Source organism: Leptopilina boulardi, unplaced genomic scaffold (genome assembly GCF_019393585.1).
Source record: "Leptopilina boulardi isolate dan_hultmark-lab unplaced genomic scaffold, ZJU_Lbou_2.1 LbouV2_335, whole genome shotgun sequence".
NCBI classification, from domain to species: Eukaryota; Metazoa; Arthropoda; class Insecta; order Hymenoptera; family Figitidae; genus Leptopilina; species Leptopilina boulardi.
Window position 1 is genome coordinate 1047397 of NW_026137902.1, and position 15626 is coordinate 1063022.

The 15626-nt window shown below is 31.2% G+C and overlaps 2 protein-coding genes across 2 annotated transcripts; both read left to right on the forward strand.

Annotated features, from left to right (window-relative positions):
• Nucleotides 1-8268: 8268 nt before the first annotated feature.
• LOC127285594 (uncharacterized) lies at nt 8269-9267 on the forward strand. Its single transcript, XM_051311690.1, has 2 exons — nt 8269-8438; nt 8481-9267. Exons 1-2 carry the CDS (start codon nt 8269-8271, stop codon nt 9265-9267), a joined length of 957 nt encoding a protein of 318 aa, XP_051167647.1.
• A 2147-nt stretch (nt 9268-11414) lies between these two features.
• LOC127285595 (uncharacterized) lies at nt 11415-12065 on the forward strand. The gene is made up of 2 exons (XM_051311691.1): nt 11415-11585; nt 11694-12065. The coding sequence occupies exons 1-2, from the start codon at nt 11415-11417 to the stop codon at nt 12063-12065; spliced, it is 543 nt and encodes a 180-aa protein (XP_051167648.1).
• Nucleotides 12066-15626: the final 3561 nt, after the last annotated feature.

Here is a 15626-nt window from a genome sequence, read left to right on the forward strand (position 1 = left end):
TTACCACTTTCCATGAAACAAATTTTCTTAATACGTTAAATTCATTTCACCCTGTTTAAAACCCTAATCAATTGCCAGTTACTGAAATTCCGACAGAAGGAAAAGAAACATTGATGGTATTCAAAGTATGTATTTACTTCTTGAATATGCAAATTGTTTATAGATTGTTACCACTTTCCATGAATCAAATTTTCTTAATACGTTAAATTTATTTCACCATGTTTAAAACCCTAATCAATTGCCAGTTACTGAAATTCTGACAGAAGCAAAAGAAAAATTGATGGTACCCAAAGTATGCATTTAATTGTTGACATAAATAAATTGTTTATATTCGGCTACTACTTCTAGTAACAAAATTTCTAATAATCTTTTGACCAAAATCATTTTACCCTTCTAAATTCTCTAATCAATAGCCAGTTACTGAAATTCTGACAGAAGGAAAAGAAACATTGATGGTACCCAAAGTATGCAATTACTTCTTAAATATGCAAATTGTTAACAGACTGTTACCACTTTCCATGAAACAAATTTTCTTAATACGTTAAATTCATTTCACCCTGTTTAAAACCCTAATCAATTGCCAGTTACTGAAATTCTGACAGAAGGAAAAGAAACATTGATGGTACCCAAAGTATGTATTTACTTCTTGAATATGCAAATTGTTTATAGACTGTTACCACTTTCCATGAAACAGATTTTCTTAATACGTTAAATTCATTTTACCCTATTTAAAACCCTAATCAATTGCCAGTTACTGAAATTCTGACAGAAGGAAAAGAAACATTGATGGTACCCAAAGTATGTATTTACTTCTTGAATATGCAAATTGTTTATAGACTGTTACCACTTTCCATGAAACAAATTTTCTTAATAAGTTAAATTCATTTCACCCTGTTTAAAACCCTAATCAATTGCCAGTTACTGTAATTCTGGCAGAAGCAAAAGAAAGATTGATGGTAACCAAAGTATGCAATTACTTCTTAAATATGCAAGTTGTTAATAGACTGTTACCACTTTCCATGAAACAAATTTTCTTAATACGTTAAATTCATTTCACCCCGTTTAAAACCCTAATCAATTGCCACTTACTGAAGTTCTGACAGAAGCAAAAGAAACATTCATGGTACCCAAAGTATGCATTTACTTGTTGAATAAGCATAGTGTTTATAGACTGCTACCACTTTCCATGAAACAAATTTTCTTAATACGTTATATTCCTTTTCATTATTACATACTGTAAATTCATTTAATAATCGCAAGTTACCAAAATTCTGATAGAAGGAAATGATACATTATGGTACTCAAAGTATGCATTTAATTGTTGACTCATGTAAATTGTTATTATATTCGTTTACTACTTCCAGTAACAGAAATTCTAATAATTTTCTTATCATATTTATTTCACCCTGTTAAAAACCCTAATCAATAGCCAGTTACTGTAATTCTGGCAGAAGCAAAAGAAAGATTGATGGTACCCAAAGTATGCAATTACTTCTTAAATATGCAAATTGTTAATAGACTGTTACCACTTTCCATGAAACAAATTTTCTTAATACGTTAAATTCATTTCACCCTGTTTAAAACCCTAATCAATTGCCAGTTACTGAAATTCTGACAGAAGGAAAAGAAACATTGATGGTACCCAAAGTATGTATTTACTTCTTGAATATGCAAATTGTTTATAGACTGTTACCACTTTCCATGAAACAAATTTTCTTAATACGTTAAATTCATTTCACCCTGTTTAAAACCCTAATCATCTGCCAGTTACTGAAATTCCGACAGAAGGAAAAGAAACATTGATGGTACTCAAAGTATGTATTTACTTCTTGAATATGCAAATTGTTTATAGACTGTTACCACTTTCCATGAATTAAATTTTCTTAATACGTTAAATTCATTTCACCATGTTTAAAACCCTAATCAATTGCCAGTTACTGAAATTCTGACAGAAGCAAAAGAAAAATTGATGGTACCCAAAGTATGCATTTAATTGTTGACATAAATAAATTGTTTATATTCGGCTACTACTTCTAGTAACAAAATTTCTAATAATCTTTTGACCAAAATCATTTTACCCTTCTAAATTCTCTAATCAATAGCCAGTTACTGAAATTCTGACAGAAGGAAAAGAAACATTGATGGTACCCAAAGTATGCAATTACTTCTTAAATATGCAAATTGTTAATAGACTGTTACCACTTTCCATGAAACAAATTTTCTTAATACGTTAAATTCATTTCACCCTGTTTAAAACCCTAATCAATTGCCAGTTACTGAAATTCTGACAGAAGGAAAAGAAACATTGATGGTACCCAAAGTATGTATTTACTTCTTGAATATGCAAATTGTTTATAGACTGTTACCACTTTCCATGAAACAAATTTTCTTAATACGTTAAATTCATTTCACCCTGTTTAAAACCCTAATCAATTGCCAGTTACTGAAATTCCGACAGAAGAAAAAGAAACATTGATGGTACTCAAAGTATGTATTTACTTCTTGAATATGCAAATTGTTTATAGACTGTTACCACTTTCCATGAAACAAATTTTCTTAATACGTTAAATTCATTTCACCTTGTTTAAAACCCTAATCAATTGCCAGTTACTGAAATTCTGACAGAAGCAAAAGAAAAATTGATGGTACCCAAAGTATGCATTTAATTGTTCACATATATAAATTGTTTATATTCGGCTACTACTTCTAGTAACAAAAATTCTAATAATGTTCTGACCCAAATCATTTTACCCTGTTGAATTCCCTAATCAATAGCCAGTTACTGAAATTCTGACAGGAGGAAAAGAAACATTGATGGTACCCAAAGTATGCAATTACTTCTTAAATATGCAAATTGTTAATAGACTGTTACCACTTTCCATGAAACAAATTTTCTTAATACGTTAAATTCATTTCACCCTGTTTAAAACCCTAATCAATTGCCAGTTACTGAAATTCTGACAGAAGCAAAAGAAAAATTGATGGTACCCAAAGTATGTATTTACATCTTGAATAAGCAAATTGTTTATAGACTGTTACCACTTTCCATGAAACAGATTTTCTTAATACGTTAAATTCATTTCACCCTGTTTAAAACCCTAATCAATTGCCAGTTACTGAAATTCTGACAGAAGGAAAAGAAACATTGATGGTACCCAAAGTATGTATTTACTTCTTGAATATGCAAATTGTTTATAGACTGTTACCACTTTCCATGAAACAAATTTTCTTAATACGTTAAATTCATTTCACCCTGTTTAAAACCCTAATCAATTGCCAGTTACTGTAATTCTGGCAGAAGCAAAAGAAAGATTGATGGTAACCAAAGTATGCAATTACTTCTTAAATATGCAAATTGTTAATAAACTGTTACCACTTTCCATGAAACAAATTTTCTTAATACGTTAAATTCATTTCACCCTGTTAAATTCCCTAATCAATAGCCAGTTACTGAAATTCTGACAGAAGGAAAAGAAACATTGATGGTACCCAAAGTATGCAATTACTTCTTAAATATGCAAATTGTTAATAGACTGTTACCACTTTCCATGAAACAAATTTTCTTAATACGTTAAATTCATTTCACCCTGTTTAAAACCCTAATCAATTGCCAGTTACTAAAATTCTGACAGAAGGAAAAGAAACATTGATGGTACCCAAAGTATGTATTTACTTCTTGAATATGCAAATTGTTTATAGATTGTTACCACTTTCCATGAAACAAATTTTCTTAATGCGTTAAATTCATTTCACCCTGTTTAAAACCCTAATCAATTGCCAGTTACTGAAATTCCGACAGAAGGAAAAGAAACATTGATGGTATTCAAAGTATGTATTTACTTCTTGAATATGCAAATTGTTTATAGACTGTTACCACTTTCTATGAATCAAATTTTCTTAATACGTTAAATTTATTTCACCATGTTTAAAACCCTAATCAATTGCCAGTTACTGAAATTCTGACAGAAGCAAAAGAAAAATTGATGGTACCCAAAGTATGCATTTAATTGTTGACATAAATAAATTGTTTATATTCGGCTACTACTTCTAGTAACAAAATTTCTAATAATCTTCTGACCAAAATCATTTTACCCTTCTAAATTCCCTAATCAATAGCCAGTTACTGAAATTCTGACAGAAGGAAAAGAAACATTGATGGTACTCAAAGTATGCATTTAATGGTTGACTTATAAAAATTGTTTATATTCGGTTACTACTTTCAGTAACAGAAATTTTAATAATTTTCCTATCATATTCATTTCACCCTCTTTAATACCCTAATAAATCGCTAGTAACTGAAAGTTTGGCATAAGCAAAAGAAACATTGATCGTACCTAAAGTATGCATTTAATTGTTGACTTATATAAATTGTTTATATTCAGCTACTACTTTTAGTGACAAAAATTCTAATAATCTTCTGACCATAATCATTTTAAACTTTTAAATTCCCTAATCAATCTCTAGTTTCTAAAATTCTGATAGAAGCAAAAGAAACATTGATGGTACTCAAAGTATGCATTTTATTCTTGAATAAGCAAATTGTTTATAGATTGCTACCACTTTCGATGAAACAAATTTTTTAATACGTTAAATTCATTTTGCCCTGTTTAAAACCCTAGTCAATAGCCAGTTACTGAAATTCTGACAGAAGCAAAAGAAACATTGATAGTATCCAAAGTATGCATTTACTTGTTGAATAAGCAAAGTGTTTATAGACGGCTACAACTTTCCATAAGAGAAATTTTATTAATACGTTAAATTCATATTGCCCCGTTTAAAACCTTAATCAATTGCCACTTACCGAAGTTCTGACAGAAGCAAAAGAAACATTCATGGTACCCAAAGTATGCATTTACTTGTTGAATAAGCATAGTGTTTATAGACTGCTACCACTTTCCATGAAACAAATTTTCTTAATACGTTATATTCCTTTTCATTATTACATACTGTAAATTCATTTAATAATCGCAAGTTACCAAAATTCTGATAGAAGAAAATGATACATTATGGTACTCAAAGTATGCATTTAATTGTTGACTCATGTAAATTGTTATTATATTCGGTTACTACTTCCAGTAACAGAAATTCTAATAATTTTCTTATTATATTTATTTCACCCTGTTAAAAACCCTAATCAATAGCCAGTTACTGTAATTCTGGCAGAAGCAAAAGAAAGATTGATGGTACCCAAAGTATGCAATTACTTCTTAAATATGCAAATTGTTTATAGACTGTTACCACTTTCCATGAAACAAATTTTCTTAATACGTTAAATTCATTTCACCCTGTTTAAAACCCTAATCATCTGCCAGTTACTGAAATTCCGACAGAAGGAAAAGAAACATTGATGGTACTCAAAGTATGTATTTACTTCTTGAATATGCAAATTGTTTATAGACTGTTACCACTTTCCATGAAACAAATTTTCTTAATACGTTAAATTCATTTCACCATGTTTAAAACCCTAATCAATTGCCAGTTACTGAAATTCTGACAGAAGCAAAAGAAAAATTGATGGTACCCAAAGTATGCATTTAATTGTTGACATATATAAATTGTTTATATTCGGCTACTACTTCTAGTAACAAAATTTCTAATAATCTTCTGACCAAAATCATTTTACCCTTCTAAATTCCCTAATCAATAGCCAGTTACTGAAATTCTGACAGAAGGAAAAGAAACATTGATGGTACCCAAAGTATGCATTTACTTCTTGAGTAAGCAAATTGTTTATAGACTGCTACCACTTTCCATGAAACAAATTTTCTTAATACGTTAAATTCATTTCACCCTGTTTAAAACCCTAATCAATTGCCAGTTACTTAAATTCTGACAGAAGCAAATGAAAAATTGATGGTACCCAAAGTATGCATTTAATTGTTGACTTATATAAATTGTTTATATTCGGCTACTACTTTCCATGAGACAAAATTTCATAATACGTTATAATCCTTCTCATTATTACTTACTGTTAATTAATTTAATAATCGCCAGTTACTGAAATTCTGACAGAAGGAAAAGAAACATTGATGGTACCCAAAGTATGTATTTACTTCTTGAATATGCAAATTGTTTATAGACTGTTACCACTTTCCATGAAACAAATTTTTTTAATACGTTAAATTCAATTCACCCTGTTTAAAACCCTAATCAATTGCCAGTTACTGAAATTCTGACAGAAGGAAAAGATACATTGATGGTACCCAAAGTATGCATTTACTTCTTGAATATGCAAATTGTTTATAGACTGTTACCACTTTCCATGAAACAAATTTTCTTAATACGTTAAATTCATTTCACCCTGTTTAAAACCCTAATCAATTGCCAGTTACTGAAATTCCGACAGAAGGAAAAGAAACATTGATGGTACTCAAAGTATGTATTTACTTCTTGAATATGCAAATTGTTTATAGACTGTTACCACTTTCCATGAAACAAATTTTCTTAATACGTTAAATTCATTTCACCATGTTTAAAACCCTAATCAATTGCCAGTTACTGAAATTCTGACAGAAGCAAAAGAAACATTGATGGTACCCAAAGTATGCATTTAATTGTTGACATATATAAATTGTTTATATTCGGCTACTACTTCTAGTAACAAAATTTCTAATAATCTTCTGACCAAAATCATTTTACCCTTTTAAATTCCCTAATCAATAGCCAGTTACTGAAATTCTGACAGAAGAAAAAGAAACATTGATGGTACCCAAAGTATGCATTTACTTCTTGAATAAGCAAATTGTTTATAGACTGCTACCACTTTCCATGAAACAAATTTTCTTAATATGTTAAATTTATTTCACCTTGTTTAAAACCCTAATTAATTGCCAGTTATTGAAATTCTGACAGAAGTAAAAGAACAATTGTAGGTACCCAAAGTATGCATATAATGGTTGACTTATAAAAATTCTTTATATTCGGTTACTACTTTCAGTAACAGAAATTTTAATAATTTTCCTATCATATTCATTTCACCCTGTTTAATACCCTAATAAATCGCTAGTAACTGAAATTTTGGCAGAAGCAAAAGAAACATTGATGGTACCTAATGTATGCATTTAATTGTTGACTTATATAAATTGTTTATATTCAGCTACTACTTTTAGTAACAAAAATTCTAATAATCTTCTGACCATAATCATTTTACCCTTTTAAATTCCCTAATCAATCGCTAGTTACTAAAATTCTGATAGAAGCAAAAGAAACATTGATGGTACCCAAAGTATGCATTTACTTCTTAAATAAGCAAAATGTTTATAGACTGCAACCACTTTCCATGAAACAAATTTTCTTAATACGTTAAATTCATTTCACCCTGTTTAAAACCCTAATCAATCGCTAGTTTCTAAAATTCTGATAGAAGCAAAAGAAACATTGATGGTACTCAAAGTTTGCATTTATTTATTGACTTATGTAAATTGTTTATATTCGGTTACTACTTTCAGTAAAAAATATTCAAAAAATCTTCTGACCATATTCGTTTTAGTCTGTTTAATTTCTTTATCAATAGACAGTTACTAAAATTCTGATAAAAGCAAAAGAAACATTAATGGTACTCAAAGTAAGCATTTACTTGTTGAATAATGCAAATTGTTTATAGACTGATACCACTCTCCATAAAGCAAATTTTCTAAATACTTTATAATCTTTCTTATTTCTTACTGTTATTTAATTTTACAATCGATAGTTACTAAAATTCTGTTAGAAGCTAAAGAAACATTGATGTTACTCAAAGTATGCATTCAATTGTAGACTGAAGCAAATTGTTTATAGACTACTACCACTTTCTATTAGTAAAATTTCTGAATATCTCTGTACGTGTATTCAATTTGAATTTTGTACTATTTGAGATTAGTGTAGATCATCGCCTCGTGGTATCGCAAACGAAGCTGCATGAGAACTCGACTAAGTGTGGTAGTATTTCGATAAAGTTCACCAAGAAACCACTGTAATCATTTTTGTTTGATATAATTTCTTTTTATAGTAAATAAATTGTTTTAGTTTAGAATACGAGTTCAATTATTATCCTGTACATTTGTCCTTCGAGCCGGATCTGACAAGAGATGCGCAAAATCCAATTTGTCTAGAAATTCAAGTATATTTTATGAACGCATCAATCGTCGATTAGCGGCCATCTTTGTCTTTTGTTTTATTCGTTAACAGTGTAAAAGGAACAATTGGGTAAAAGTCAATCGAGTGTTATTTATTTAAACGTTGCAAAAGTGTTTCAAGTGTTGTGTACATTTCAATTTTATATCATTTACAATGAATATCGATAAGCTTTGGGGCAGGAGAGGATACGTGATAAGAAGGTTGACACGTATGTCTACTTTTGTCGAGGATGTAAGGACCAAAAAGATTCGACCCGAGGACGAACACATATTGTTGCGGCTAGATAAAGTCGACGCATTTGGACAAGAATTTCAAGATTTCATGTAACATATTCGTGAGTGCAATGATAAGTATGAATTATTAAGCGAAGATGCAACTGAAGAAGACAAGTTCGAATCTCAATATGCAGAAGTGAAGGTTTTGCTAATGCGATGGCAAGAGTTGTTAAAGCCACGCCAAACAACAAGTGAAAACGTCAATACAGGTGCGAGTGCGTTAGAACGGATGCTTCAACAACAAGCAGAGATTCTTCTACAAATTTCAAATCAATCAACCAATGAGAGACTTTCAACCTCAAATTCAAGTTCTCACGTAAGATTGCCCGTCATAAACTTACCTAATTTTGACGGCAAGATTGAGAATTGGAAGCGATTCTCGGACACTTTCAGAACATTAATTCACGAGAGCGAATTGCCAAATGTGCAAAAACACCAGTATCTGATCAGTGCCCTATCAGGAGCCGCAGCAAAAATAACGATTGAGATTTCCGTGACAAACTGTGAAGTCGCTTGGAAATTGTTAAACGATCGTTTTGACAACGACAAAACTATTTGCAAACGTCACATACAATGCTTGTTCGAGATACCACAGGTTGACGTCGAATCATCTACTGGGATTCAAAACTTGATAGATCACATACAAAACATACAAAAACATCTTAGAGTTTTGAAACGCATTAAACTCCCAACTGACAAGTGGGACGATCTATTGTTGTACATGATAGAAGAGAAAATTGACAAACTAACAAGACGTCATTGGGAGGAATTTCTCGAGGGAAAGGAAGAAGTGTCTGTTTATATAATGATAGATTTCCTTCAACGACGATGTCAACTGTTGGACAGAAGAGCATCATCCAGTGGATTTATTACTTAAGACGCAGCGTCAAACTCCAAAGTCAAAATCAACAATTCGACAGAATCATCAAAAATACGCAAGGGAAATCAAGCCAACAGACCAGTTGCTTTTGTCTCAACATCTCAAGCGGGTGGAAGGTGCTACATGTGCCAGGGTCCACATTTCATCTATTCGTGCGAGGAATTTTTAAACCTTAGTGCCGAAAAAAGGATTCTTGAAGCCAAGCGACTCAAACTTTGTTTGAATTGCTTGACGAACGATCACTTCGTGAAGTCATGCAAATATAGCTCTTGCCGTGATTGTGGAGGTCGGCACAATACCTTGTGTCACACATCGGTCAAAAAAACGGATTTATCAAAGGAACCCACGGTGAACAATGAAGTCAACCAGGCGAACATTCCAGCAGTTCATCATATCGTCAATTCAGGGATAGATAAGTATATTTTATTGTCTACCGCAATCGTCAATGTAAAACACGTAAACGGTTCCGTCCACCAATTACGCGTACTTTTAGACAGCGCAAGTGAGGCAAACATTACTATCTCAGCATGCAATAAAACGGGAACAAAGCTTTTAGAATTTGGTAAATCAATCTCGGGATTAAATAACATGTCATGCAAAATAACTCATAGTTGCGAAATAACGTTAAATTCTCGTGTTACAAATTGTCAATTAAATGTTCAATGCCTTGTGGTCCCAAAAATAACAAAAGATTTACCTAGTGCCCCTGTCGATACAAGAGCATTATCAGTTTCAAATTCAGTAAAATTAGCAGATCCAATTTTCTCTGACCCTGGTCACATTAATATGCTTCTTGGCGGAGAGTTTTTCGTTTAGTTGCTAGATGAAGGAAAAATTGAGCTTGGAACGAATTTGCCTATCTTGCAGAACACAAAACTAGGTTGGATCGTATCGGGTCCAGTTACGTCAAAAACTAATGGAAATCGATCGATGAATTCGTCAGTTGCTTCTGCTTTGACTTGTCTTCATGTTCGAAAGGATTCTGACAGGTGTTGATAGTTTACCCGAGGCGAAGTCGTTGATCAATGAACTCCAAAATTTGTTAATTAATGGAAAATTAGAGTTGCATAAATGGCGATCTAATAAAAAAGAATTAATTTCTTTTTTAAGTGAGTCCAGTGAGTCAACGATTTCGCGCAAAATCGTCGACGATATTGGTGCTGTGAAGACTTTCGAAATTTGTGGTGCAGTCTTGTTGGTGAGATTGGTGACCAAGGTAAAAAATACTCTACGGATTAAAATTCATTCACTTAACGCTTGGACTGATTCAACAATAGTTCTTGCGTGGATTTCAGTAGACATCAACAAACAAAAAAACGTTCGTTTTAAATCGAGTGACGAAAATAACTGCATCAATATCTGCCTCTCATTGGCATCACATCAAAGGCGAGGATAATCCTGCCGATTTGGTATCGCGAGGTACGAGTTTCGAAAAGCTAAAAGACAATTCCTTATGGTGATCAGGACATTCAATAATATCAGACTCTTCTAAATATTTGTCAATGATGCCCACAAACTTTAATCTTTCTGTACAAGACCTTGAAATAATCCGATCAGAATTAAAATCAGAACCACAATAACTCATTGCTTTCAAAATTCCATCCTCTATCTTGATAAAGTCATTAATCATTTCTCTTCATTAACTAAAATCGAAAGGGTAATAGCCTATTGCCTGAGATTTATATCAAACTTCCGTAAAGATTCGTCCAATCGAGCCTTTTCAGAGCTTTTAGTTGCTGAAATTTCTCAATCGAGACAGTGCATTCTGAAGAACATCTAGAACATTCATTTTTGCAAGGAGATTCAGGATCTGAAGTCCGAAGGTAAAATCAATATTAAGAGTCCATTATCGTGTTTAAAACCTTTTCTTGACGTTTCAGGATTGATCAGGTTGGGCGGCAGATTGAGCCACTCTTCCGTGAGAATATGATGTAAAGCACTCCATTGACCTACCGAGCAATAACAGAGTTAACCAGCTGTTGTTTAAAAGAGAGCATCATCAACTCGCGCATGCCGGTCCTCATGCACTGCTCTATTCAATTCGCGAAAAATTTTGGCCCATTCGTGGGAAAAATTTTGCACGATCAACTGTGAATAAGTGCACTCGTTGTTTTCGCAATAATCCTAAGCATCTTACTCAAATCATGGGTGACTTACCACCAGATAGAGTGAAGCCTCAGCGAGCATTTTCAGTTTCAGGGGTCGACTTTGCTGGGCCTATAACCACACTCGTAAACAAGGGTCGAGGAAGGAAGACCAACAAGTCCTACATCGCCGTGTTTGATTGCTTTTCAACCAAGGCCATTCATCTGGAGGTTGTTGGCGACCTTACAGCTGAATAATTTATTGTCACTCTTCGGCGTTTCGTAGGGAGACGTGGTTGTCCAACGTAATTGTTTAGCCACAATGCCACGAATTTTCAGGGAGCAAATAATGAGTTGCTGGAATTATACCAGTTGCTAGAAACTGAGTCTCATAATTCCATCAATGACTTTTGCAGCGTTCGGAAAATAGATTGGAGTTTCATTCCACCTTTAGCTCCACACATGGGAGGACTTTGGGAGGCGGGAGTGAAATCATGTAAATTCAATTTGAAACGAATGATCGGATTGACTCTTCTCACGTTCGAGGAATTATGCACCGTTCTGGAGCAAATCGAAGCTTGCATAAACTCACGACCTTTGTATTCATTGCCTTCAACGCTATTTGATTTACAGCCTTTAACGCCAGCTCATTTCCTAATCGGGGAACCGCTCACCAACTTGCCTGATCCTGACATCAAGAAGTTCCCATGAATCAATTAAATCGGTGGCAGGTAAACCAGCGTATTACCCAAGATTTTTGAATTTGCTAGAAACAAGAATATTTCACTTCATTGCAACAGAGAACAAAATGGACCTGTGATACTGAGAATTTAAAAATCAACGACGTTGTTCTAATTTGTGACTCCAACTCGCCTCGTTTGGGAAAAATTGTAAAATCGCACCGCGGTGCAGACGGAAAGGTTAGGGTCGTAACTGTTATAACGGCTAATAGTATTCTTAAGCGTCCAATTGTGAAATTGTGCAAATTGCCAGTCGAAATTGAAATTTTAAATTAATCAAGATTAATTGGTGGGCGGCTGATGTACGTGTATTCAATTTAAATTTTGTACCATTTAATATTAGTTTAGATCGTCGCCTCGTTGTGGCGCAAACGAAGCTGCACGAGAACTCGACTACATGTGGTAGTATTTCGACAAAGTTCACCAAGAAACCATTGTAATCATTTTTGTTTGATACAATTTCTTTTTATAGTAAATAAATTGTTTTAGTTTGGAATACGAGTTCAATTACTATCCTGTACTACCTTATATTCTTACTCATTAAATAGTATTAATAACATTAACAATAGATGGTTACTTAAATTCTGAGAAAAATTTAAGACACATTAATTGTACTCAAAGTATGCATTTAATTTTCGACAAATGCAAATTATTTATATTCGACTACTACTTTAAGTTACAAAAATTCTGATAATCTCCTGTCCATATTTATTTTACCCTCCTTAATACCCTAATCAATCGCCAGTTAATAAAATTGTGGTAGAAGCAAAATAAACATTAATAGTACTCATAGTATGCGTTTACTTGTTATCTAATGCAAATTGTTTATAGACTGCTAGCTAACAAACGCTAGTAACTAAAATTTTAATAGAAGCAAAAGAAACATTGATGGTACTCAAAGTATACATTTAATTGTTGACTTATGTAAATTGTTTATATTAGGCTACTACTTTAAGTAACAAAAATTCTTATAATCTTCTGACCATATTTATTTTACCATGAATAATTCGCTAATCAATAGACAGTTACTAAAATTCTGATAGAAGCAAAAGAAACATTGATGGTACCCAATGTATGCATTTACTCGTTGAATAATGCAAATTGTTTATAGACTTCTACCATTTTCTATAAAGCAAATTGTCTTAATACGTTATATTCTTACTCATTACATCCTGTTAATTACATTAACAACCGATGGTTACTAAAATTCTGATAGAAGCAAAAGAATCATTGATGGTACTCAAAGTATGCATTTAATGGTTGACTTATATATATTTTTTATATTCGGCTACTACTTTTAATTACCAAAATTCTAAAAATCTCATGATCATATTCATTTTACCCTCATTAATTCTTTAATTAATCGCTACTTAGTTAAATTATGGTAGAAACATAAGACACATTGAATGTTCTTAAAGTATGAATTTAATTGTTGGCACCTGAAAATGGTATAAATTAAGTTACTACTTTTAGTAACAAAAATTCTAAAAATCTCATGATCATATTTATTTAACTTTAATTAATTCCCTAATCAATCGCTAGTGAGCTACTCAACGTCAAGTGATCGCACCGATTTATGCTGTTTTGATAAATTTTTATAATATTGAAAATTTGGGTCCCTTTAAGGGTCAAAAAATGAAATCCTAAGTATTTTAAAAAATTCAAAATATTTTCCAAAATATTGCACATTTAAATTTTTTGTAATTTTTTTTTGATTTATTATAACTGATGTAATTTTTAACCAATGGAAATGAATTTTTTTTAAAATACTCGTATTTATATGCTTTTTCATGAAAAAAAATTTTGAAAAAAAACTGAAAAAGTTTAATTTAAAAAAAACAATTTTAATTGTTTAAATAATTCGAAAAGTATATCTTCGATATTTTTCATAAAATTCATGAATATTCTGTACAATGTCCTGAAAAATAAAAAACTTTGAAAAAGATAGTATGTCTTGTAGTTTCCAAGAAATAAATTATTTAGTTTTTGTAGCACGTGAAGTCATTGTAAACTATATACTTATATGAGGCATTTCTTATGAGAATACGGGGTCATGTCTCGGATTTTTCTCAAAACTCGGTAAATTTTAGTGATAGTGGTGTTAAATAAGTGTACAAATTTTGAATTTAAAATTTTTAATATTATTCGAGATATTTACAACAATAAATTACAGCAATATTTTTTTGCTTTACTTGTCACTTTTTCTCTACTAAAAATAATGAGAAATGTTGAGAATGTTTTTTACGTAAAAGACCTTAACAATTTCTTTAAAAAATAAAATTTGTTTATAACTTTTAAACATGTTGTACCTCATTTTGAAGCGAGAAAAAAATCATGAATTTTGTTTAAGTGAAAATAAATCTATGGTTAAATTTTTGAAATAGCATTATTTTTTGTTTACGAGATATTAATTAATTAACTATCAAAAGTTAATAAAAAATAAAATAATTTACAAAGAACTAAAATTAGAATAATTTTAAAAATACCATCACAGAAAAAACATGGACTCAAAATGAGTAGCAACAAAAATAAGACTAGGTTTTTTCTGTGATTCCAATGCTTATAGAAATCCGCACCCAACGAGCCCTTTATGAACTATTTACTATTTTGGATAAACGGGTATTAAATTTATAATTAATAACATTTGAAGAAAAGGAGATAAATCGTCAATTCTTTTTTTATTTGAAAGATCATCTAATTCTGCGTCAAAAAAATCAGTCGAAATAGCATTTTTAACAATCTATATTATTAAAAGGAGATTATATCTTCAAATTTAAATAATTTTTATTATTAATTATTAATTTAACGCCCGTTTATCCAAAATAGTAAATAGTTCATATAGGACTCGTTAGGTGCCGATTTCGATAAGCATTGGAATGGCATTTTTAAAATTATTCTAATTTTAGTTCTTTGTAAATTATTTTATTTTTTATTAACTTTTGATAGTTACACTACCGTCGGAAATTGTGCGAACTCTGCTTTTTCAAGAACTATAAAACTGTTCAAATCTTCAAAAATATTAAAACTAAAATTTTTTCCTCTTTATTTTATTAAAGTTAATAAAATTCTGAAAGAAATGACACCTTGACAAAGAGAATATGTTAATTTTTCAATTAGATATCTAAGAAAAACCCAATTTTCAATGTTTTTACTATTCTTTTTATTTCTCTGGCAAAAATTAATATTTTTAAACGTTCCTAGGCTCATTGAAATCGTATTTTGTTATGCAATTCAAATTATATAAAACAATTCATGTACACATTCTTCCTCGCATTCTTCCCTAGCGTATGCAAACCGTGAAAGTTGGCTCATAAAATGTCAAAAAATTGTGATTAATATTTATATGACAAAAAATGATCAGTAAAATGTATAAATCTTAAATTTACTTACATAAATCAGAGAAGTTTAGAATTATATATTTACTTGATTTTTAAACATTATATTTTATTGTAGAATTAAATTTAAATTTTTTGACATTTTATGAGCCAACTTTCACGGTTTGCATACGCTAGGGAAGAATGTGTACATGAAT

What these genes read in the sequence shown, in the direction of transcription:
- LOC127285594 (XM_051311690.1), top strand. Translation starts at nt 8,269, where the DNA reads ATGAATATCGATAAGCTTTGGGGCAGGAGAGGATACGTGATAAGAAGG. An exon ending in CAAGAATTTCAAGATTTCAT is followed by an intron (nt 8,439 to 8,480) that starts GTAACATATTCG and finishes TGAATTATTAAG; the next exon opens with CGAAGATGCAACTGAAGAAG.
- LOC127285595 (XM_051311691.1), top strand. Translation starts at nt 11,415, where the DNA reads ATGGGTGACTTACCACCAGATAGAGTGAAGCCTCAGCGAGCATTTTCA. An exon ending in CCAAGGCCATTCATCTGGAG is followed by an intron (nt 11,586 to 11,693) that starts GTTGTTGGCGAC and finishes ACGAATTTTCAG; the next exon opens with GGAGCAAATAATGAGTTGCT.